Raw genomic sequence first — 23,997 nt, forward strand, 5'->3', positions numbered from 1 at the left:
CATTGTCTTATTTTGCATTGTTTAATTTTTAGATTTTTGGGCTAATGTTGCTTCCATAACATATTCTTACTTTAAGAGTAGTGACAGGAAAACGTCCGGCAAACAGATGTAGGTGTTTATTTTTTCTCACTTTGTCTATTTGCTCTCGAATATTTCTCCTGAAGTCGCCTAAAGTTATTATTAGATTATGCCTCATTTGCATATTTAAACATAGCATTTCAAAAAAACGTTTAGGCCTATAAACAAAAAGTAATTATTTTAATTAAGTATTAAACTTTCAATATGATATATACTACTTATATGTTACCATATTCCATTTTTGTCCCCAATTATTATAATTTTCAAAAGTTTAGTTTGTTATTCTTTAGCATTTCCTTTTCTACAAATATATTAAATTGTTGTTTGTAGTATGCATGTGTCCCTCCAGGAGTTGGAGATAACATAATTTATAAAACAGAAAAAATGCAATTATCTCCCAAAAAGATGCATTATCTTTACCTGTTATGTTTAATACTTTAATTATTGTCCAGAAGTGGCTAATTATGGTTTAACACTAAAGTATCACAACATCTGGTTAGCATTGCAGCCACAAACAGGGTTCAGGCTTATTGATAAACAGGCTTATTAAATGAAAAGTCTATATTCAGTCAAAAACACTAAACGTACAATATGTGCCAGGCAGGATTTAGTACTTATGTGATCTTCTTTTTCATAGATATTTAATTAGCATTGTTCGGGGAGCTTGCTTCTGTTGTGAATAAAGAACTTGATGCATGCAACAGCCTGTAGCAGATGTTTCCAGTTTAGATTAATCGGAAAGACCTCCTCGGTCTGCAGTGAAAAGCATCTCCTCATCAGGAGCTGAGTTGGTGGTTATTGTAACTCCATGCAGAACTACAGTACATGCTAACTCTGTCTCTCTGTGGGGGTAACAGAGGGCAGAGTGAAACCACTGACCCAGACTCCTTTCATTTTCTCTTTCATTTTACTTCCTTTTACTGGCACAGTTTTGCCTGATTAACATCACTGACAAATATTTTTAGATAGTAGCCAGGAGCTTATTTGTAAGTATTATAAAAAAGGAAAAAAAAATAGTTTTTATCTGAAAACTGCTGAAAGAGTTTTTCTCTGGGATTCACTGCGTTGTGTCAATCACTCATGTGCAACAACAGACTTAAGGAACATACACATTACACAATAGTTCTATCATGTTAAAATACAAACAAGTCTCACACAACGCTGTTGTTAATAAAAAAAAGAATACTTTATTGCTGTTTATTTATGAAAATAAGTTGTAATCAGCTGGAATCACTTTTCACTTTGTTTTTGTAAAGTGATTCCCTGAACGGTGGGAAAACTTAAAACACATTTGTTTTACCGTGTTCAAATAACGGAAGTGGGTTTGACATCATGTTTGGCAATGTGGTCGACCAGTTGGTCCCCGGATATTTTTTTATTTACAGCACGCAGCGCCTCCTTATCCTCTAAAACCTGATTAAACCTGATGCATTGTGAGCATTGGTGGAATGTAACCAAGTACATTTACTCAAGTCCCATACTTTAGTGTTAATTTGACATTATGGTGCTTTATATTTCTACTCCACTACATTTCAGAGGTAAATATTGTACTTTTTTACTACACTTCATGTATTTCACTCAAAATAGTTGTTACATTTGTACATAAATACAGTTACTCTTTGCACATAAATAATCCTATATATATGTGTGCACTGCATAGCATGGCTGATATTATCGAATGCAATACTGTTATACAATTATGATCATCTAAAATAAGCTCCACATTAATAAACTACAATATTAAAATGTTTTGACATGCATAAAAACATGATATAATATATGAATCTACTTTTAATACGTCACATTCATTTAGCTGATAACATTTATTTCATTTACTTACTAAAGTAACATCTTGTATTCTGGATTTTAACTTGTAATGGAGTATTTTAGGCCCATTTCTACTTTTCTTGAAGTAAAGGATCCAAGTACTTTCTCCACCTGAGCAACTGATGAGGAGTTTAGCAACAGCAGATCATAAAACATTCATCAATAAGACATTTAGGTCATGAAAACACAAAGAAACACTTAAATAAAGTTGTAAATAACGGAATAAGTAGAGTTGAAATAGTCAGTGTAGCCTTTCCAAACACATGGGCCCATGAGCTCTGCCAGGCCCACAGAGGCCACAATGCAAGACATAAACAGGAATGGCCCCGCTGTTTGCATTCCTGGTGTCGGACATTTTGAGGCAGCACTGACAGCAGATCTATGTAAAAATATATACAAAAATAAGTATGGTCCGCAGAGCTGGAAAATGTAATGTAGTCTTCAGCTGATGCCACTTTTTACTGAATCAATTTGAAATGCATTATCTGTGCCTGATTTCTGGTGCCCTCTTCTTCTTGTAACGTTGCATACCTCTGATGAGAAGAGAAGAAAAGGGGGTCAGCTGGTGTTTTTAGTGTGTTAAAAGGTGAAAACCACGTAAAAACATGTTTCTTCAAACATCAGGTACAAGTTAAAGCAGTTATGAGAACTGATGTTAAGGTGAAAACCCAAGATGGAAGAAACAAGTGTGGCACGTTAAAACCCCAGAAATTCATCATGATTGCAGAGTGGAAGGAAAATATATGAATACATTCATTTATTAACAACCCTGATATACAAGTCCTGTATTTCCATGTTGTGGTTTATTGTGTTTGTTCAGTGGGACCTGCTTGTTTACAATTCAATAGCGCATTTAATGATTTTTTATAATTGCAACCCATTAAATCAGTCCGTGCTGCTAGCTGCAGCAATAAAACGACATGGGGCTTTCTGCTAAAACGAATGCAGCAAGGATGTCCTTTCTGCAAGATAAATCAGCGACTAAACACTGTCAACAACTATAAGCAAATGTACAATAAAATAGATCATTTCAATCTTTTAATCTTAATGAGAAAATATTCTGTACAACCCGTTCAATTTATACAGCATGGATACATCTGTGATGTATGTCAAACAACATGAACAAAACCTCACATTAACCTTTAACACACAAACAAACACACAAACACACACATCAGGCATTGTGGTTCTATTTCTACACTTCACACCTGGGAATCCACGGCGTCTACTTACAGCCTCATGCACTCTGCCATGCATTAGCTACATCCAATCACGTTGATGACAACTAGCTGTTGAAATGTGTTTGCAGCATCCGAGCCTCATGTAGGGCTGGGACTGTAGGGGCTAAAACCATGTGATTTGCTGGAAGAGCCCTCCCTCCCCTCCTCCCAACTCGCGGGCCTGCCCCCGAGTGGCCTCTGCTAGGCTATGTTTCCAGGAAAGGGGCCTACTGGACAGGCTGTGAGGCCTCGGCAGGGAGACATTTGGCTCATTGAGAAAAACAAAAACACAGAGGGGCGGTGGGAAGACTCCCTTACATAACTCTGCCTCCATTACAGGGAAAAAAAAAGTTCCCCGCCACAATGCAAAGAAAAACCTGTCCGTCCGCCTCTCCTCGGCTTGAACATTTCGAAGCACTTCAGGACAGGAATTCAAGTAAAACTGAAACCAACCGTGTTTGCTTGTAGTTACACAATAGTTGCAACTCTTCAGACCAACCATCCTCACCACAGGCATCTCAAACACATCTGAATGTACAGCAGCGTTACAGCCAGTCACTGACACTCATTTGATTGGATTTATCTGATTTCCTTTGATAGAATCCTGCTGTTTCTGTGCAGCCATAACAACATGAAGTGTGATGTAACACACCGTGTCATTAAATGTGTTATGTTGTTCAGCTCTGGTGGGGACTGGGGAGGCATGTACAGGATCTGAGGAGGGACTGCACTGCCTCCCTGTGGCCAAAAGAGAAATTGCATTTGACAAAACATTGATTTCTGCTTCCTCTAACAAAGGCCTCAGAGGGCAATTCACTTTACATTTTAAGAGCCTCTTAATGCGTGCCTACTTGTGTTGCTAAACTTAAAAATAAATCTAAACTAAAAGTGGAGTTTTTGCAACAGTAGATTGTGCGGGAGGAAGCTATTTGGGAAATTCAAACATTTCACAAATTGGGGTCAATAAAGTACTTCTTATCTTATCTTATTTTTTTATTGCTTTTCTGGGTCGGGTTCAAATTATTATCATTAACTTTATCATCAGGAACTTAATTTGTATAATGCTGGGAAGTACTGAATTAAAACGTCTTTAATTGAACTTGCACAAACTCTGAAATGTTTTTTGTTTAAATATTGTATGGTAAAATTACCTTAAACAATAGCTTAAGGAAAACCCACAACTGTGATCCACCTACTTGTGTATTATGTACGTGTTTATTTATATTTTCACTTGATATGTTTCTGTTTTTTTTACCTACCTAAGGACTATCGATGTAAATAAGCATTTTTGCTGTCTTTAGCATGTTTCCATTTTTTATTTCTTACACTGATGTTCAATATGAGCTTTGTGCTAATCAAATACAGAAGTACGTTAATGTCTCACGCTGTTTGTGTTTGCTATGTTTTGTTTAAGGGAACAGTTAAACATTTTCTTAAGACATATTGTTTAAAAAAACATCAAGATTTATTTCACGCATTACTTTCTCTTTTCTCAATTTACATACATTTATTTATCATATCTTCATATAAACACTTTATTTTTGTTCTTTCATTTCGATGTTTAGGGAACGATATTAAGGGACGCCACTAAGCCTGCAGAGTGGTGAAGTGATATCATACGAGACAGTGAGGTATTGAGTTACTTGCGTTACCCCGACCCCAAAGTAGTTTGAATTAACTATCAGGTTTACATTTAACTGTAATCTTAACTGCCGTTACAATAAACCTGCTTTCACACACCTAGAGCTGATACTTTAGCAAAAAGAATCTTAATTGCTTTAAAGAATCATTAACGGAGATTTGACTAAAGATCTACGAATACTTCATATGAAATGAAATATGTATTCCAATAAAAAATACATTTCTGTAGTCCTATTATAAATAAACAAACACTTAAGAAGACTAAATGTTTTGGAAGAGGAAACAGTCAAATGTCAGTGTGGTTGCTCACAGCTGCACCTTTTAAATAAAGTCCTCATGTGATTCAGGAGTCAAACTCCGGCTGCGTCTCCATCAGGATCCTCGTGTCGTTCCCTCTCCTCGTGCTGGGATCCAGGCAGGAAACTCCCAGAGCGATCAGACACAACCACGCCTGCAGCACACACAGATGATCAGATTATTATCAGTCTATCAATCAGACAAAGGTATTTAGTATGAGATACAGCTACGAAGGTTAACTAAAAGACGTAGAATTGTAGAAAAATCTATTTACCTTATTTTCCTAGTTATATTCAATATCAGTAAAGAGGCTACAGCATTACATTAAACATATACAATAATGATAAATAATACAAAAAGATATATGTTTATACAGCTCATTCACAATATCTTATAAATGTGCACATAAGGAGTGCTAAAAGTCACAATGATTATTTCTTATCATAGACTTATAAGCTTTTTGTTTTCGCCAATTAATTGTTTGTTTCATAAAATGTCAGAACACGGTCGGAAGTTTTGTTTCTAATATTCAGTTTTTGCCGAACCAAAAGTTACGGATAAATAACTTAACTAATTGACTAATGGTTTAGGCTCTACGTCCATTTTCTATCCCACTCACCATGAAAAAATAAGATGTAAAATAGTGTTTACTACTAATACTACTTTCATGGCGTTAAACATTCTGGTCTAGTTTTACATGAACATTTCAATAATCTTGAAACCACCTGGAGTGAGAATGGGTTTTCAGATTTACCAAATGCATTTGATTTCATTTCAAGAATAAGTTACATTAATAATAGCAGTAATAATAACACTTAGAGAGTAATAACTAGCAGGTCAAATCGACAGCATTGTAAATTGTGTTAATACACCATTCTCAGTTTTCCTGACTATTCTTTCCGACATTACTTCCTGTGGAATATTTGGCAACTGGAACCAGTTTCAGGTTTCTCAAAGACTCAGCTTAGATCCGCTGCTCTTGTGTTACCTACCAAATATCCCACAAATGTCAGGTATGCTATGGAGAGGAACGCAGCCAGCACATACAGCCACACACTGTTCAGCTCCGTCACGTAGACCACCACGAAGTACGTGTTGATGGCACAGACCACCAGGATCACCAGGCCTCCCCCGATCTTATACACTCTGCAGGAAAGAGACAACAAGTGTGTTTAAATGAGCAACTAATGTCATTTTATTTGATGTGTTTAAGATGCGGATGAACGTACAATCCGTTGGCAAACTCGTTCATGAGAGATGGCATGCTGGTGAAAGTGAGGATGGGGATGAGAGCGAATGGCAGCTGTGAGAGAAGAATGAAAATGTGTTATTTTTAAGTTTTCCATGACTTTTTCAAAGACCCTTAATAACACTTCGATAACTATTGACAACCTGATGTACACAGTGTTTACTCTATGAACTTATTGAGTGAATGATAATCAAACAGCATCATTTTCCAATCTCTTAAAGCTGGGTATATTAACTTAAAATACTTCAAACTACAGAAACAGTCAATACATTGTCCCTCGTCAGATTTTACTACAGGTATGATCTTAAGGCATTTATTTATTAACTCATCTCTGGATGCAAGTCTTAAAACAAGGCAGTATTATAAGGGTATATCCATCACGCTGACAAGAACAATTAGCAGTGGTCATGATGTATAAAATTACACTTGCCAGGTATTATTCAAACATATCAGATTTAAAATCTAGCAGACATAGTAAACAAAAACGTCACAAATCTACATATTGGATCTACATTTCATCAACAGCAACAATTAATTAAATTAAACACAAGGTAGTTATATTTTAGATTTATAACAGATATCTTTCTTACTCAATTTGTATAATATATCTAATTATTTTGGTATTTAATTAACTGCTTTCCATTACCACTACCTTCTCCAATGGTTTTTTGTAGTATTGAGCAGAGTGTTATTGAATTCAATCAAATGTAGCTTGTATGAAACTATTCTTGCAGGTATAATTTAATCATACTAATGTCCTTCTTTTGTGTATTGCCGCCAGGGTTGGGAGGGTTACTTTGTAAATGTAATCAGTTACTGATTACTGATTACATGGTATGCTTTGGTGTACAGGAGACACAAAAAGCAAAAGGAAACTGAACATGTTTTTACTGTTTTAATGGCTTATCAAGAGCACAACTGAAACATAACATCTGAAACGATGTAACAACATAATAAACTTTTTGGGGATGCAGCTTGGGATGTGCGGAGTGAGGGACACGGCTTAGAACGGGCGTGTCGTCTTCTGTCCTGCCAGTGTTGGCAGGACCTCCTTCACTTCATGAAATCTCTGCAGCACCAGGAGGCAGCGCAGTGCCTTTCACGCACCGCCTGTCAAGCACCGCCTTCACTGTGTTTACCTTCAGAATCATCAAAAAGGCTAAAGAGCGGTGTGGCTGATGTGTTTTAACTTTTAACCACACACACACACACACACACACACACACACACACACACACACACACACACACACACACACACACACACACACACACACACACACACACACACACACACACACACACACACACACACACACACACACACACACACACACACACACACACACACACACACACACACACACACACACACACACACACACACACACACACACACACACACACACACACACACACACACACACTTTAAATCTAGACTTCTGTTCCTCCATGTTTCGTTGTTATTGTTTCACTGAGCGGACCCGCACATTTTTTTCAAACGCTCCCTTTTTTGGTCCATCTGCGGTGGTAATAGCTTTTGTGCGCTGTGATGATTTGGCGGCTGTACCTTTGGTAATGAATATTAAATGTTGTGAGGAAATCTTTCCACCAATAATTCCAATAAGTAATCCAAAATGTATTCACTTCAGGATTACGAAAGTAACTGTAATCAGATTACTCGTTTTTCAAATGTAACGCGAGCTGAATACAGTTACTTGATTTTTGTATTCTGATTACGTAACGCCGTTACATGTAATCCGTTACAACCCAACCCTGATTGCCGGTTATCAGAATCATTGAAAAGCACTTCACAGATAAAGTGCTATGAAATCAGAAGATGGTCTAAAAGGAAAGATACTTGAAAGATAAAGCAGAAGAGAGATGTTGAAGGAGCTGCCACTGAATCAGTTCGCCCCCCCCCCTCCTCTCTTACCTGCATGCTCTGCAGCACGTTCAGGAAGTCGTTCATGCCCGTCAGGTGCTGTACGTCCTGGAAGATGGCCACCAGCAGGGTGGGGGTGATGGCGATGGAGCGGGTCAAAAACACCCGAGCGAAACGCGACCAGCGCAGGTTCAAGAAACCCTGAAGGCAGAAAACACAACAGTCAGTGACATTCATAGAGAGAACACAGCTTGAAGCAGTGTGTACATCACTATCCTGTGATGAGGCCCTATTATGCTTTTGAAGGTTTTACCTCCTGTAGTGTGTTATATTGGGTTTTGTGCATGTTAACCGTCTGCATAGGCTAAAATCCAAAAGTTCCCTCCAGAGAGAGTTTTCTATCCCTCACACTCTCCTCCCCCTCTACATGTGTGTGTTTTTGTGCACGTCTGATTCCTCTGCCCTTCACTGACCTCCATGACAAACTGTCCGGAGTACGTTCCCGTCATGGTGGAGCTCTGACCAGCTGCGAGGATCCCCACGGCCCAGATGTAGAGCGCCACCGGGCCAAAGAAACAGCCGAGCACCACTCCCTGAAAAACACAAAAACAGAGAGCTGAAAACAAGCTAAGTCTCACAGTGCTTTAATAAAACACAAGAGAGGGAGAACATCATTTCTGTATAATGTCATCCACAACATTTAGGCACCTTTTAGCTCATAGTTTGGGCAGGTGCTCTACCTAGTAAAAAAACTCAGAGTAATGATTTAATGACGTCAAATCAGCGGCGGACCCACAGCACTATCAGAAAGTTGCTATCAGAAACAATGCCCGATTGTTTTGGACATACTATGGTTGGTGTTTACATTAGCATCGCTAACACTCAGAGCTAACCTGTACTGGAGAGCATGTGTGTGAAGAAGCAGGAAATGAAAAGGAACTCACCTTGTGGTATAACCGGCAAGAGAGAAAGCCTTTGAGCTCCATACTGTTTCAGAAATAATCCTTGATCTAATAATCCTTGCGTTTCATCACCGCAGCATTTTAGACAGTATCTGCCAGGTCCCGCATGAGCCGGCATAAGCTCCGCCCCCTCTTACTTTAATTTTTTTCAGTTAAATAAAAGTTTTTTATTTATACAGGTGAAAATCTCATTGAGACACAGGGTCTCATTCTCAAGAGAGACCTGTTTATACCCAGAATCAGCACTTGTGTAACAGGAAAAGAAATAGAGGGATATGTATGGGCTCAGAACAGTCTCATAATATACACATGCACACAGAAGGATTCACACTTGTATTTCATGATCCACACTTGTGTTTTTCAATGCTCACACAAATCTGTTCCGTTTCATATACAAGTAAATAAAATCCAACTACAGAAAAAAGTTTTACATATGTATTTTTGATCCTCACATATTTGTTTTCCGAGTAAAACCTCACAAGCCGCTTTCTGTGCACGGATCGCTGTGCATTCGTGTGTGGGTTTTTTGAGACTCCCCTGACGGTCACCCGATCCGTACTTGTAATTTTTTCTATCTATAGCCAATCAGATGTCTCCTCCATTCTAAGCCAATCACATGAGCGCGCACCCACGAGGGTATGATTTCTTGTGTTCATGACGGAACGCTTCATGTACGCATTTTGCGCTATTTCCGGAGCTGACAGGTCCATGGAGCCTGCCTGCAGGCGCTAATCTCAGGACACCTCCACTCTCAGGGTGTTTCTCGATGTCAAGGAAGGCTCCTCCAGAGCCACTATTTCAACGATGCTACGTCATCGAATCCCGCCGAAGGACTGTTACAATGTAAAGGATCCTTGGAATCCTACCGAGGACTGAATCCTTCGTTGCAGGAAAATGTTGGGGATGCACCAGTGGGTGTTTCTCAATGTCGAGGAAAGCTGCTCCAGAGCCACTATTTCAAGGATACTACGTCCTCGGGTGCCGCCAAAGGACTGTTCCAATGTCCAGGATACTTGGAATTCTACAGAGGCCGGCATACTTCGTTGCGGGAAATTTCGAGGCTGCACATGTGTAGACTCCGGTCTTAAAATCCCCACAATGCTTTGCGCACGGACCAATTTCCCAAATCTTTGGCAGAAAATGTAAGGCGGCGCATTTCATATGACGCACACCTGCACACTTGCTAGCCTGTTCCATTCTTCGTTCTCCGAATGAAAGGAAGGATTCTTGCCTGACTCTGAAGCACCTGACTCGGAGGGACATGTCCTACCAAGGAAGCGTCCTCGACATTGAGAAACACCCTCAGTACATTTCCACTTTCCGAACAGGAAATGCACGCAATTAAAATATTTTATATTATTAAGGTAGAGCAACACTTTTCGAACCATTCATGAATTCTTGTGTAAACAAAAACGACAGGGAAAACCGTTTTAAATGTGTGTTTCCTGAATGGCGAATACAGCTGCTTTATTTATGTCTGTATGAAGTTGTTGTGAGTGTGGAGGGAGCAGCTACAGGTTAGCTCAGCCTGATCGGTCAGTGGCCTGTACTACGGAGCGAGTTCTACAGACCCTGGATATCTCTGAGTTATCTGGCTTAACCAACCCTAACAAGCGAGATCCCGCTAAGCGGTCCTACGACCATACTTGCCAACCTTGAGACCTCAGAAATTGGGAGCATTTCAGGCTGTTAGCGCCGGAGCCTCGCAGCGGGGAAACAGACTTTTAAAGATGAAAAGAACATCTACACATACTTATTGTAGTTGTAAGTGCAATGCCTTGCTGCCTGTAGCACCATCCTTGATGGAGCATATGTGTGGGCTGGACCTGTATTTTACAGGGAAGGAGTGAGCAGAGGGTAGAGTTGGCCTTTCTTGTTCTGTTTTCTGTGACTATCTTCCTCACAATTCTGAACACCCTCTCAGACTTTCAGTTGCGCGCGCTACTAAAGAGACGAGCTACCATGGAAACCAAACAATGGTGTACCTGTATTAAAGTCAGAGTGGAAACATTCGTGAGTAAATCTGATTTTGTCAGAAATGCGGGAGAAATATGACCCCGTGAGGAAACCGGGAGAGGGCAATGAAATCGGGAGTCTCCCGCGAAAATCGGGAGGGTTGGCAAGTATGCCTACGACGCTGGTTATCAGCTCGGTAAATCAACCCAGGGTTTCTCTGTCCGGCCGAGAGCGCGTTCACGTGAAAGGGACGGGGTGAGCAACAGTTGACCAATAACAAACATGGACAAGCGTACTGAGAGTGCAGCGTCATACTTCGTGAATGAAAAGTCAACTATAGTAGACAAATATGAAGAAGTTAAACTTTAAACATCCATGACTTAAACATTTAATCCAGGATAAAGCAACATAGCTGGACCTGCAAGGTGAATAGAGAAAAAAAAACGACTGAGTGTTTGAACGCGTACATTAACAGGTTTATTATATCACTGCCCCGTCTAAGACACGAGTGGATCTGACTTTAATTACATTTGACTCAAGTGTTTCGTCAACTTAATGTGTTGTTTGAAATAACACTTCTGCATACAGTATGTGACACTAAGTGTTGCACGGTCAGATACGGCTCGAGAAGCTGACTCAGATGAATGAGGCGAGTAAACACAGCTGACAGCCGCCGTGAAACTCGAGCGATTATTCGCATCGCGTCCGGTGTGAACGCACCATTATTACAAATATTATATCATTATTATAATTACAAAATAAAATCGCCACTCTCAGTACAGCGCCACTTTCCGAACAGGAAATGCACGCAAATACAATATTTTATATTATTATTAATAATATATATGTTGTATTTTAGTTACACCCGCTATTGATTAATTTGGTCAACATTGGACCTTGCTTTTTATTGTATACGAAACGGAACACATTTGTGTGTGCATTGAAAAAAAGTGTGACTCCTTTTGCGGGTCATGAAATATAAGTGTGAATCCTTCTGTGTGCATTTGTGTATTATGAGACTGTTCTGAGCCCATAGATATGAGGCATGGCTAGAATGGGTTTGGTTTGTTGAGCAAAACACTTTGACATGTTTTTCATATATCTGAGACCTATGCTATTGCCTAAAAATAGCATGATAGGTGACCTTTAATAGTATTTTAAATATCGGTGCATCTATATGTACTGACTATAAGGACCAAGAAGGAGGACAGTCATACTCGACTACGAGTGACCGCCGATGATGATCTGCTGGGTAGCTTGTACATTTCAAGATGTATCATGCATGAACAACTCTTAATAGCTAAAATTCATTAAATTGATAACAATCAATCAACCCAACTTTAACTTACCCCTTTGTAGAGGTTCACCTCCAGAGTCTCATTGTTCAGAGGGAAGAGATCTGAGTGAGGACTTCCCGTTTGATTGCAGACGTTGTACTGGAATAAATCAATTAAAAAAACACATCTGTAGCCAAACAATACATACATAGATACACATATACAAATATTCCCTTAAGATTCCCTCTTATTACACTATAAGAACAGCTGCAGAGATACTCACCACTTCTTCGTTTGTTCGCTCATAGAAAGCCTCGGCGAACACGGCCACCACAAACACGTTGATGAGGAAGGAGATGAAGAGCGCCACGGTCGACTCTATGAAGTAGTATTTGTTGGCCTCCTTTACTTCTTTCTTGTTCGACCGATCCACGTCTCGAGACTGAAAGGACATTTGGACACTTAATGATTTACACAGGAGAATTCAAAAATGAAGATTTAACTGAAATAATATACCACTTTTCTTTGTGACAAATCAAGGCACTTGTCACTGACCGATGTCAACATTCACACACACATTTTCAAACACTATTAAACGTTGTTGTTAGGCAGCTATGGGCTCAGGAGGTAGATGGTTGCCCTCCAACTGGATGATCCCACTGTTGATGTGTCCTTTGGCAAGAAAGTGAACCCCAAATTGCCGATGTGTGAAAGTGTGTGAATGTTAGCTTCCCAGAGCAGGTTGCATTTTATATTAAAGCTTCTGCCTCTGTGCGAATGAATTATTTAACGAGGCCCTATTAAGCTGTTTGGGGTGTTCCCTTTCCTGTAGTAGTGTGTTATATAGGTTTTTGTGCATGTAAATGGTCTGCAAAGGCCCAAATCCCAAAGCTCCCTCCAGAGTGAGTTTCTCTCCCACACACACTTGTGACAGAGGGATTCATACAATGTGCCACCTGCTTGTTAGAAAATATTAACATTCACACACACTCACACACCGCTGGCCCTCCGGAGATACCTGGGGTTCAGTTTTGAGCGCAAGGACACTTTGACATGTTCCATTTTGACTGCAGGAGCTGGGGATTATACCATTTGATCTCACCTTGACCAGAGCAGAGTGGAGGTATATGTTGTGAGGCATGATGACGGCCCCCACGATGCCGACGGCCTGAGTCATCTGAACCGGGCCGCAGCCCTCGCAGCCCGGCACGAACATCCCCTTCAGCAGCTGGCCCTGATCCGGACCCACCGTCACATACTGAGAGAGAGAGAGAGAGAGAGAGAGAGAGAGAGAGAGAGAGAGAGAGAGAGAGACAGAGAGCGAGAGAGAGAGCAGGGCATGGGCCGATGTTTATGAGATGCAAATTACAATCAACCATAAAGAAACAAATTCAGAGCAGCATTATCCTGCAAGTACATCAGCTTCAAACACATTTTTCTTTTGTATTTTAATGGTGACTATGTAGCAGTTTGCGATTGTTCTTTAATTTGATGATGGAAGATGTTTAAACTGAGAAGGAGTCACAAAATTAGGCCAGATTTGACGACAGAATGAAAGCAGAAAGGTCGCTCAGAAATGTCAAAAAGCCAAACAAGTTTACACTTTAACATCGGACATCGAGCAAAGATCTCCTCAATTCCCAAAAACAGAAATATATATTGTAAAGCATTTTCACAGCCTCAAAGAACCACACACTAGATATATATGTTATACAGAGTAAAAGCAAAAACTAACTAAATCACTTCAATCAACAAAACTAAATGTGACTATTGGAAGCATAACATAAATTGGCTGTGAGCTTAGATTTAAAAAAGCAAGAAAAAAAAGCAGAGATAAAAAAAAAGAAAGAGAATTGAATCTATTATCAGGGCTGTGGCAATATCAGATTTGTTAGATTACTTAGTTGGGTAGTCAAAGCAAGACAACTTTTTTTTTTCTATACTTGAAATCATATTTTATTGTTTGTTTGTGCCGTATTTCAACTTTCCGAGGGCAAATAGCTACAACCCTAAGATAAGTACTGACACTATGCGTTTACTTGTTTTCACATGTGAAATGTAGGTGCCTTGACCCTGCCCTTTATTATCTGTGGTTGAACTTTTGGGGATTTGAATGAAGGGGATAAGTATATTATAAGTCACAGCCTGGCAGTGCAAGTAAGAACTTGTTTACTTTCTATTAAATCTAGTTGTTCTTACTGTTCTTGAGCCGGTTTGTATCATTCAACATTGGTGAAAGGCCTCAGAATTATTAGGTTGGATGTTATATAAAAAACTGACTGACAGGCAAATAAATGTTGGTGTAGGGAAAGGAGAAGCGTGATATAGAATTTGTTTTATTCAGTCTCGTCTGCAGATATGTAAATGTGTTTACCTCATATCCGAAGGTGATGGCCATGACGGTGATGAGCAAACCGAAGAAGGCCTCCAGCTTCCTGAGGCCTGCACGGACAGAAAGGAGAAATGTTTTAATTCATTCTTGTTTTAGCAACATATTTTACCGTGAGAGCACGAGCACAACAAACCGTATTTGTCCAAGAAGAGGAAGACGAAGGTGTCGATGATGGTGATGAGAACGCCTCCCCACAACGGGATCCTAAAGGTGGACAAACACACACACATTGGGAAAACAGTAGTATTAAAGCCATGTAAAAGCATGTTTGAAACAGTGAAGTTATGTAACAAAGTGAATTTACTAAGTATTGTAACGTTTTTTGGAAAGTTGAAAATACATTTCTCTACATCTCAGAGTTAAATATTGTACTTTTACGTTCACCAGATTTATCTTAAAGGTGGGGTAGGTAATTTTGGAGAGACCAGCTCGAGTGCGCTAGAATTTGAAAATACACAGCCGGTGTAGGTACCATATTTGCTCGGGGTACCACCGAGCAGATATGGTACCTACACCGGAAAAAATCTGCCACTTCCTTACAGAGCCCCTCCTCCAACACACACAAACGTGCACATGACCAATGAGGGCACAAAATAAGTTTGTGCACAGATGTTAGGCTGACAGGCAGGTAGGCCATCCAGTTACTTTAGCCGGGCCGGCTCAGATGATTGGTCGTGCTTTTTACAGTACTACGTCTTCCACAGATGACATTTTTTAATGGATCTTTTGTCAATTCATTGCTTTCGGGATTTTAAGAGCATTCCATGGAATATAACAAAAAGTGTATCTCGAGCCGGTTTCTCAAACTTACCTACCCCACCTTTAACTTGAATTACTTTATAAATGATGACGTTTGCATATAAAAAATATACGAGAAACGAGTATAACATTAGTTAGTATAATTGGTAACTTTAAAAAAATGTATTTTCTAATTAAAAAGTTATTGGTTTCCATTTGCAAATATTTCAATCACAAAATCATGTAGAGATGGAGTTATTCACATTTTAAAACAAGACTTTACCGCCGTTTTAAGTTAGAAACGCCATTAATAGCTCAATAGACAGACTGCTACTGCCCCACCTTATCAAGCATTAACATTTGAAATCTAGAACTTTTACTCGGACCAGAGACTATTTTTACGACATATTTTGTACTAAAGGATCTCTATACTTCTCCAGCGCCAACCCAGTGACGGATATAAAGAAGTTGTGTTTAGGTCACCTGCCGGAGGAGAGGAGGTTGAAAGCGATGGCGCAGCCGATGACTTCCTGCATGTCGGAGCCGATGATGGCGATCTCCACCATCAACCACAGGATGATACGAGGAACCTGACACAACGCACAGGAGAGAGACGTGAGGTGTTAATGTCAGCAGATATTCAGTATTCAAGCTAACAACAGGTTAGTGAGAATTACTGTTAGATGGAAATAACACATAATGGAAATTCAGATATACATTACTGTAAAAGAAGCAATATGGAAGCAGTCAAAGGTCTGAATATTGCAAAGCATTCTGTTTGCATACTTTGTAATATGTATATATTTAGATACTATTGACTTCGATTGTATCTTTTATCTATCATTTATAGCTGTAATCGTATTTTACAGTGTGTATAGCACATGACACCCTCTGTCCTTACACCCCTGCAGCAGCTGAGGAAAAACCTCAACAGAAACCCCTCAGTTAAAGGGGACAAAGGGAAGATGACTCCCAGGAAGAACATAAATGCAATAAATGTTGTTTGTATAGATTGAAAATAGAGCTACATCTGGTCATTCATTCAGGCTTTTTCATTAAACCAACATTACTTCTGCTAAGAAGGCAAGGCACTGAAGATCTCATGCAAACAGCCGATGTCTCACCCTGTGGTACTGCCGGTTGCAGACCTCGGCGAGGTGCATCCCCGTGACGACGCCGAGTCGAGCGCCGAGACGCTGCAGCAGCAGGCCGATGATGGTGGCCGCCAGCAGCACCCAGAGGAGCTGAAAGGAGGGGACAGCTGTTAATGTGACGCCTTCATGAGCTTAACCCAGAGTCAATGCAGTCATTAAAGTTGTGAAATGACAATAGAAATAATTCATCAGTTTGTAGATTTCAAATCTTTTTTGTAAACCGGAACAAAGCTGGGAAGTTATTTAGCACATTGGATTCAACATGTATTCAAGGAATTATATGAATAGCACATTTTTATTGTTTTCCAGTCATTCACTTCTGTTATTTCAGATACCTGCCGTTCCCCACCTGTGATTGGTCATTTTAAACACAATAGCTAAAGTTGGATAGAAGTATGGTCAATGCTGTTGAGCTGCTTGCCACCTGAACAAAAGAGATATGTGAGGAAACACGTGTTCATGTCACTGCAGGTGATTCTTTATTGACATTAAGTTGCTACAAAAACTAGAAAACACTCATTTTGCAAACACCAAAACCACACTTTAAAAAGTATTTGTAAAACCTCAATGTTTCATAATTTGTACAATCATTTCTTAACACATTCTTTTCAACATTTGACCTCTGCAACTTTCTACGGGGTAATTTACAATTTACGACGTTACATTTTTTTTGGCAATGTGTCATTTAAAGAAACGACTCAATCTTTTACGCTCTGTGTTGATGCCATAACATCTGCATCCACTTCCCTTTCTGCAACACGCTCCTGAAGTCTAAACAGTGGAAAGGAAGTGTTTTATTGTTGCATCATCCTCATAAAACATCAATATAATACTTACTTAAAACACAGGATATTGTCTGATAAAGTTGTTTTTGTTATGTCTTAAACACTTTTGTGGAATTAAATCATCCAAAATAGTTTCTGTGCATTTTATCCGAATAATGTTGGGACATTAAGTATTTAAGAAACACAAAAAGGGAGTTTTTGGTCGGTATTTTGCAGCTTTAATTGAACTGAAACTGGAGAAGAATGACCCAACATTGGCCCTAGGGTCAGGCGGAGGGCTCGGTCACTCTCTGTGAATATTCACTCCGCCTCTCATTCACTTTATTAAAAGCTCTTTTCACTAATGAATTCAGGAATGTGTTAGCAGCCCTCTCTCAGGACAAAGTTCACCTGTGTTAAACTTTGACCCGCAGTATTGATAGGCTCTCTAATGTCGGGCAAACCTGAGAGGGAAGTGACCCGGCATTCAGGAAGTGTGAATGGTTTTATCTTTTATATGACTGAGTGTTGAAAGAACAAAAACAGCGAGTGAGAGGGAAGCTGCCTGTCTAACCTTTATTTGACCAGGATAGGTCTCCTTGAGATTAGAAATCTTTTCCAAGAGAGTCCTGGCCCAAGACAGGCAGCAGCACAGTTACAGACAACTTAAAACAGTAACCCACAATCATAATCACAATCATAACCCAATGTGCTTTTACTCATTGTGCAATAACAGGCTTACAACATTACATATTATTTGTACCTTGTCACTTCTGGTCTGAGTTTCATAACCTTATGTGATTGGGTGTGACAATAGAAATGAGTGGTGAGGGAAACATTTATTAATGCAAGAATCAAAATTCCTATCTCCCTCAAATTCGTAATGGATTCACACTTTTAAAAAAAACGATTTAAGCAGTATTTACATTGTTACTCCACCTATGTTTCTATAAAGTGAAGATTTGTTTAGCCTACGTTTGATACATGCCCAGATAGAATAACTGTATGCTGTTGAAAAACAAAGCAAAAACGATTTTAAAAGCTTTTCTCTCAATAGAGCCTAGACAGTGTCACTGATGGACAGTAATCCTCCACACTGAGTCACAGTGTCTGTTATGTGGTCTAAACATGGCGTTAGTTACCTTGAAGCCAGCTTTAGCTCCAGACTGCAGGTCCGACTCGATGTTCCCGGGGTCCAGGTAGGCGATGCTCATCAGGAAGCCCGGCCCCGTGAAGGCCCACAGCTTCCTGAAACTGAAGCACTTCTGCAGGACACAGAGAAATAAAGTTAGCACTCTAATCTTAACTCAAGGAAAGTAGTACAGTTACAGGGTATACATATTATGTTTCTGGCAAAAGTCCTGCATTAAAAATGTTAAGTAAAGGTAAAAACGTGGTAGCATCAAAACACAGAAAAAGCATCAAAACAAGAAGTATTGATTCTGTATTGATTCCATTGCAGAAAAATGTATATGATAATATTGATTTTAATTATTAATGCATTATTGTGTTGATCACTTAACTGTTGCAGCTGGTAATTAAGGAGCCTTATTTAATGACTAGGGGTTAACTTGTAATTAATCAAGATATCAAATAAATGTATCGTAACATATAAAACATGACGAATAATTTAATGATTAAAATGTGATATACATCTGTAATAGTAGTATTAACTGAAGCTTGAATAAAACTGCAATTGTGTTGCAGAAGTACCCCAAATTGTAATTAATCCAGTACTTCAGTAAATGTAAGTTATACCCCTTTGTAACACTGACAACATCAAACAGTCCATACTTTATTACTTGCTTATAAATGTAGCAAAAACATTCTTTAAATCTCTAAAATGATTTGTCTTTCTTTTCTTTGTCTTTGATTACGGGTTTTCTTATTTGGTGCTTCGCATTGATTTACCTCGCTGTCCTCCTCGGGAACAGGGACCTTTTGTTCAAAGTAGGTACTAGAAACCGGTTCATTATTCTGGTTCTGGAGGAAGACTGAGGGGGCGGAGCCTCTGTGTGTGTGCGTCGTCTGGACCACTGATTTCTCTCCCTCCATGTCCTCGACTGAAATATCTTAGAAAACAAAAACTACACATCACAAATCATACACTGCGGTAAACACACACATATCCACAGTAAATGACTCCAACACATTGACACAGTTGATGTCGGCACCTGCGTCGTGAAGAGGCAGTTTCTGTTCATTAGCATGGCAAAGTAACACTTGTTTTTTTAACTCTGATGTGTGTTTTGACAACATCCTGTATGAGCAGCTGAGTCTTTATTAATGCACAACTGAGCCTGTAAAGCTCAGGTTAGATGATGATGGAGAAAGATGACGTAATCAAACCCATTCTTAATTAGAAATGGAAATACAATTTACGCATATGTGAAGCTTTTCATGTTTTTTTAATGTAAAATCTGAATCTTTACTAATTTTACTTCATACTCAAGTAAAGAAAATTCACCACAAAAGTGTACCTAAGTGCAGTACTAGAGTTAATTTACTTTATACTATATATCATTTATAAAAAATGTTTTTAGATTAAACTTTGTTGTCATGGAAAATGCAGTTTAGTATCTAACCAAAGGTGCAGACACCAGTGAATAGCAAAGTTATGTACAGAGTAACGTACACGATAAGCAGTAAATGTTCCCGTAAGAAACTGAACTAAAATGAATCATTCTAAGAGTCTACAGCCATGCTAGCGGGGGCACAAAGCCCATCAATGAATATGCTAACATGGTGATGTTTAACACGTTAAACATCAGTCTTTTAATCATTAAATAATACGAGAATTAATGTACAACTCATCTAACTTCAGGACAAACAGGTATGATTGGATTGTATTAAAAGCTGAGCTAAAATCTACAAATAAAACACCTTTATCCCTCGAGGTCGTCTTAATGTTTGCTGATCACAGCATTTTAAAACTCATTCTATTGCTAATATTTTCCTGTGTAAAACACTCTAAATTGCCTCTGAGTTGTAAATGCGCATTATAGGCTTCCTGGAAATACAACTTAATTGCCCGGTAGATGTCTAGGTAAAACGTTTAACAGCTGGTGTTAAATGTAAGGTCACAGGATCACTAAGGTCACCAGGATTCATCATTCATTCAGGATTCATTTGGAATATATGCTGAAATGTAATGGCAGTGGTTGAGATATATTAGATATATCAGTCAGGACCAAAGCGGTGACCCACCATCATTTCTATCAAGAAAGTCATTTTGCCTTGAAGGGGCTCTATTATGTATTTATATATTCTTCTCTTTCCTGTAGTGTGTTATATACGTTTTGGTGCATGTAAATGGTCTGCAAAGACTCAAATCCCGTAAAAGCCGTAAACGCCATTGGACAGCACGTGCACATTGTAAGTGATGCTAAGGGGCGGGACATCTCTAAGCTAACCAATCAGAGCAGACTGCGCTCTGGTTTCAGACAGAGGGTGAACAGAGGTGCTGCAGCACAGGCAGTATGAGAAGAGCTTTTTGAAAATGAAAGCATGGAGACATGTCACAGTAGAAGCAAAAATAAAAACATGAACCTGAAAATGATCATGATGCTTTAGTGTGCAGGAACAAAACAAAAACATAAGTTGTCAACAAGCAAACATCCTCACCTTGTCCTCCGTTCTGCTCTGGCTCCTGGTCTGTGGGAACACTGGGAGGCAGAGAGGAGATGTGGATATCCTCCGGAGGACGGTCTCTCACTGCAGGCAAACGGGTAATTAAACTGAGATTATAATGACCACCTATTTCATCACAGAGCACACGGAACTAAATCTTCACATTCAGACAAACCATGAGAAAAAACAGGAAAAATAATCACCTCATTATTGTAAAGTAAAGTTATAATGTCAGTCATTTGCTGTTGTCGGAAAGTATTTCACCTCTGAAACAGGTACTTTTTTGTGTTTTTTAAGGGGTCACTTGTATGCCATGACAGTATACTCACATACTGTACATAAATACAAATTGAGGTACTTTTACTCCACACAAATAATGTGAAATTCTTATATAACTATTTAACAGCCTAAGGTTATTAATATAAGTATAATTAAATAATAACATATGATGTATTATTAATGATGAAGCTACCCGGCAGCACAAGATGTATTTCAAATTAGCTATATATAATGGATTAATCTAAAATGGACCGTCCTGCATAATGAGTACTTTTACTTTACTTTATATTTTGATGATAATACTTTTATTAAAGTAAGATTTAAAGTAGGGCTGCTCAATTAATCGTATTTTAAATCGCATTTACGATGTTGGCTTGCAACGATTATGAAAACAACATAATCGAAATAAAAGTTAAAACAATTTTTTTTATTGGTTTTTCAGTTTAATTATACTTAAAGTTCAGGGTAATCAACTGTTAAAAACATACCGTTCACATTTTTCTTTCAATAAATGGATGTTTTCAAAGTAAATATTATTGTTTTTAATAATCGCGATATCAATTATTGACCAAAATAATCGAGATTATTATTTTTGCCATAATCACACAGCCCTCATTTAAAGGCAGAACCTGTACCTGTAATAAATTAATGCTACTTGTAAGTAAGTAATACTCTGAGTACTTCTTTCTGTGCCATCTGAGTGTGATGCAGCCTCACCTCAGCAGAACAGTGACTTTCTGTGAGATTTTTATGGGGACGTTAGATTACACCTCAGGAAATGACGGATCCCATTGAGCACGATGAGCTCAATGTGAACTTTGTTACCCTATAAATCCTTTTACATAAATCAGGGGACGTGTGAGGAGAAGAGTCCTCTCAGGTAAAAGTAGGTAAATGTGACCCCTTTAGACAGAAAATAACGATTCAAAACTTATCAGACTTTTTTAAAATGTAAAATAGAAAGTGCGCATATAATTTAGGAGTAAAGAGTACAAGTTCCCTCCAAAATGTAGCGGGGTAGTAGAAAGTACCAAAGCAAATAAAGTACAAGTACCTCAAATGTGAACTTGATATTTACAGTTTTCAACATATTATTTTGGATGTGTTCATTTAAATAGAATACATTAAGCAAAGATGTTTGTTTTTTTTCAATTTTGGAAGCTAAACCTCAGCTCCTATAATAAGTCTATAACATATAGTGAGAGTGTGAAATACAGATACCCAGATTCTAAAGTACAAAATGTCCCCTTTGAAACTCATTGAAACCACAATGTGTACACCATAACAGCAAAACAACATGTGTTATATTATTCCAGGCTTTAATCTAGAATACAGGCTTCCTAATTGTTGTGTTTACTATTATTTTAACTATGATTTAGCCATTTTCTTATGTGTGTCTTATGGGACAGAAACATAGGCCTACATATACATATTTCCTTGGTTCCCAATGGGTAATGTCTGCTGTATGAAGTGTATGATGCAATGCATTACAAACAATGTCATATCATTAAATCATTGACATCATTAAATAGATAACCTACTATTGAGTATAAAGTAATTTCGTGTGGATTCAATTCACACTTGGTAATTATGAAAAGATCCAGGACTGAAGTATTTAACTATATTTGTTCCTATTAGGACATCAGAGCAACTTCTTTTTGTATATGGCAAGGAACAATAGGTTTAGCAGATTACCTTAAACGTGTAACTCCCCTTTTGTTTGCTTTAGGTTACAAATAGTGTTGCGACATTTCATCAAACGGACTTACCTGACCGCAGGAAGGAAAACATCTTCCTCCTCTGTGTCATTTTCGGGCTGTTTAATTTATTAAAAAAAGAAGGTCTAAAAATTCAATCGAAACTCCTCTCCGGTGTGATGTGACATGTCATGCTGTCGCCTCTCGGTTCCCAGGTGTTTCAGTGGAGCACAGCGGCAGGTTGGACACCGTCCCTCCGGTGTGAGGAGCAGACTCACCGGACAGGTAAGGACGGAGGGTGGCGGGGGAGGAAGCAGACACACACACCTGCAAGTTTCACAAGTTATCCTGAAGTCACATGACCCGGATTCCAAAGTGAAACAGTCTAAACTGATCCTGGATCAGCCGGAAACTAGACTCACTTATTTCAAAATAAAATAATGTAAAACACCCTAGTCTAGTACCAGCAGAAAGGAGTGTCTTTTTAAATATCCTAACAGGATATGTATTGTGAAGAATAAGATAACCAGAGCAGCAGCAGCCACTGGGTGGAGACAAATACTTACTGAACTATTCTTTGACACATTTCGTTTACACACAAGGTTTTATTTATCGCGTACATGGGATGTAAACTGAGGTGTTTTTCTACTGGTTATTCAGTGTATTTACATATATCTTTATCATATTTTGACTTTGGGATGTATGTATTACTTCCTCTTATGTTATTAAAGTAATGTAATAGTTATTTTGTGTAAAACCTACAATAAAAGCAGAAAATATGAGTTGAGATTTTTGTTTACAGGCTTCATTGATTATCCTTGGGAGCCCAGATAGTCATACGAAATGTATCAGTTTTAATGTTGGTGTCTGGATTTAACCAGATTTGTTTTTGACTTTACTTGAATTGATCGATTGAATCTGAGCAGCTTGAATACAGTTTTTTATATATTTG

The 23,997-nt window shown here is 38.7% G+C and overlaps 1 protein-coding gene across 2 annotated transcripts; it reads right to left on the bottom strand.

Annotated features, from left to right (window-relative positions):
* Positions 1 to 1,240: 1,240 nt before the first annotated feature.
* LOC307037888 (natural resistance-associated macrophage protein 2-like) lies at positions 1,241 to 23,398 on the bottom strand. 2 transcript variants are annotated; one of them, XR_013807802.1, is made up of 17 exons: positions 23,118 to 23,398; positions 21,064 to 21,153; positions 19,351 to 19,511; positions 18,582 to 18,704; positions 16,646 to 16,765; positions 16,005 to 16,111; positions 14,917 to 14,987; positions 14,766 to 14,833; positions 13,494 to 13,649; positions 12,675 to 12,833; positions 12,464 to 12,550; positions 8,670 to 8,789; positions 8,248 to 8,397; positions 6,293 to 6,366; positions 6,056 to 6,209; positions 3,139 to 5,217; positions 1,241 to 2,438 (listed from the first exon to the last, which is right to left on the bottom strand). XR_013807802.1 is itself a non-coding variant. In XM_079679087.1 (17 exons), the coding sequence occupies exons 1-16, from the start codon at positions 23,155 to 23,157 to the stop codon at positions 5,110 to 5,112; spliced, it is 1,788 nt and encodes a 595-aa protein (XP_079535213.1). In that variant the 5' UTR covers positions 23,158 to 23,398; the 3' UTR covers positions 1,241 to 2,438; positions 5,085 to 5,109. The 2 variants fall into 2 exon arrangements, 1 of the variants encoding a protein (XP_079535213.1); XM_079679087.1 differs by having other exon boundaries at positions 5,085 to 5,217.
* Positions 23,399 to 23,997: the final 599 nt, after the last annotated feature.

The sequence above is a fragment of the Notothenia rossii genome (genome assembly GCF_949606895.1).
Source record: "Notothenia rossii genome assembly, chromosome: 4".
In the NCBI taxonomy this organism is placed as follows: Eukaryota; Metazoa; Chordata; class Actinopteri; order Perciformes; family Nototheniidae; genus Notothenia; species Notothenia rossii.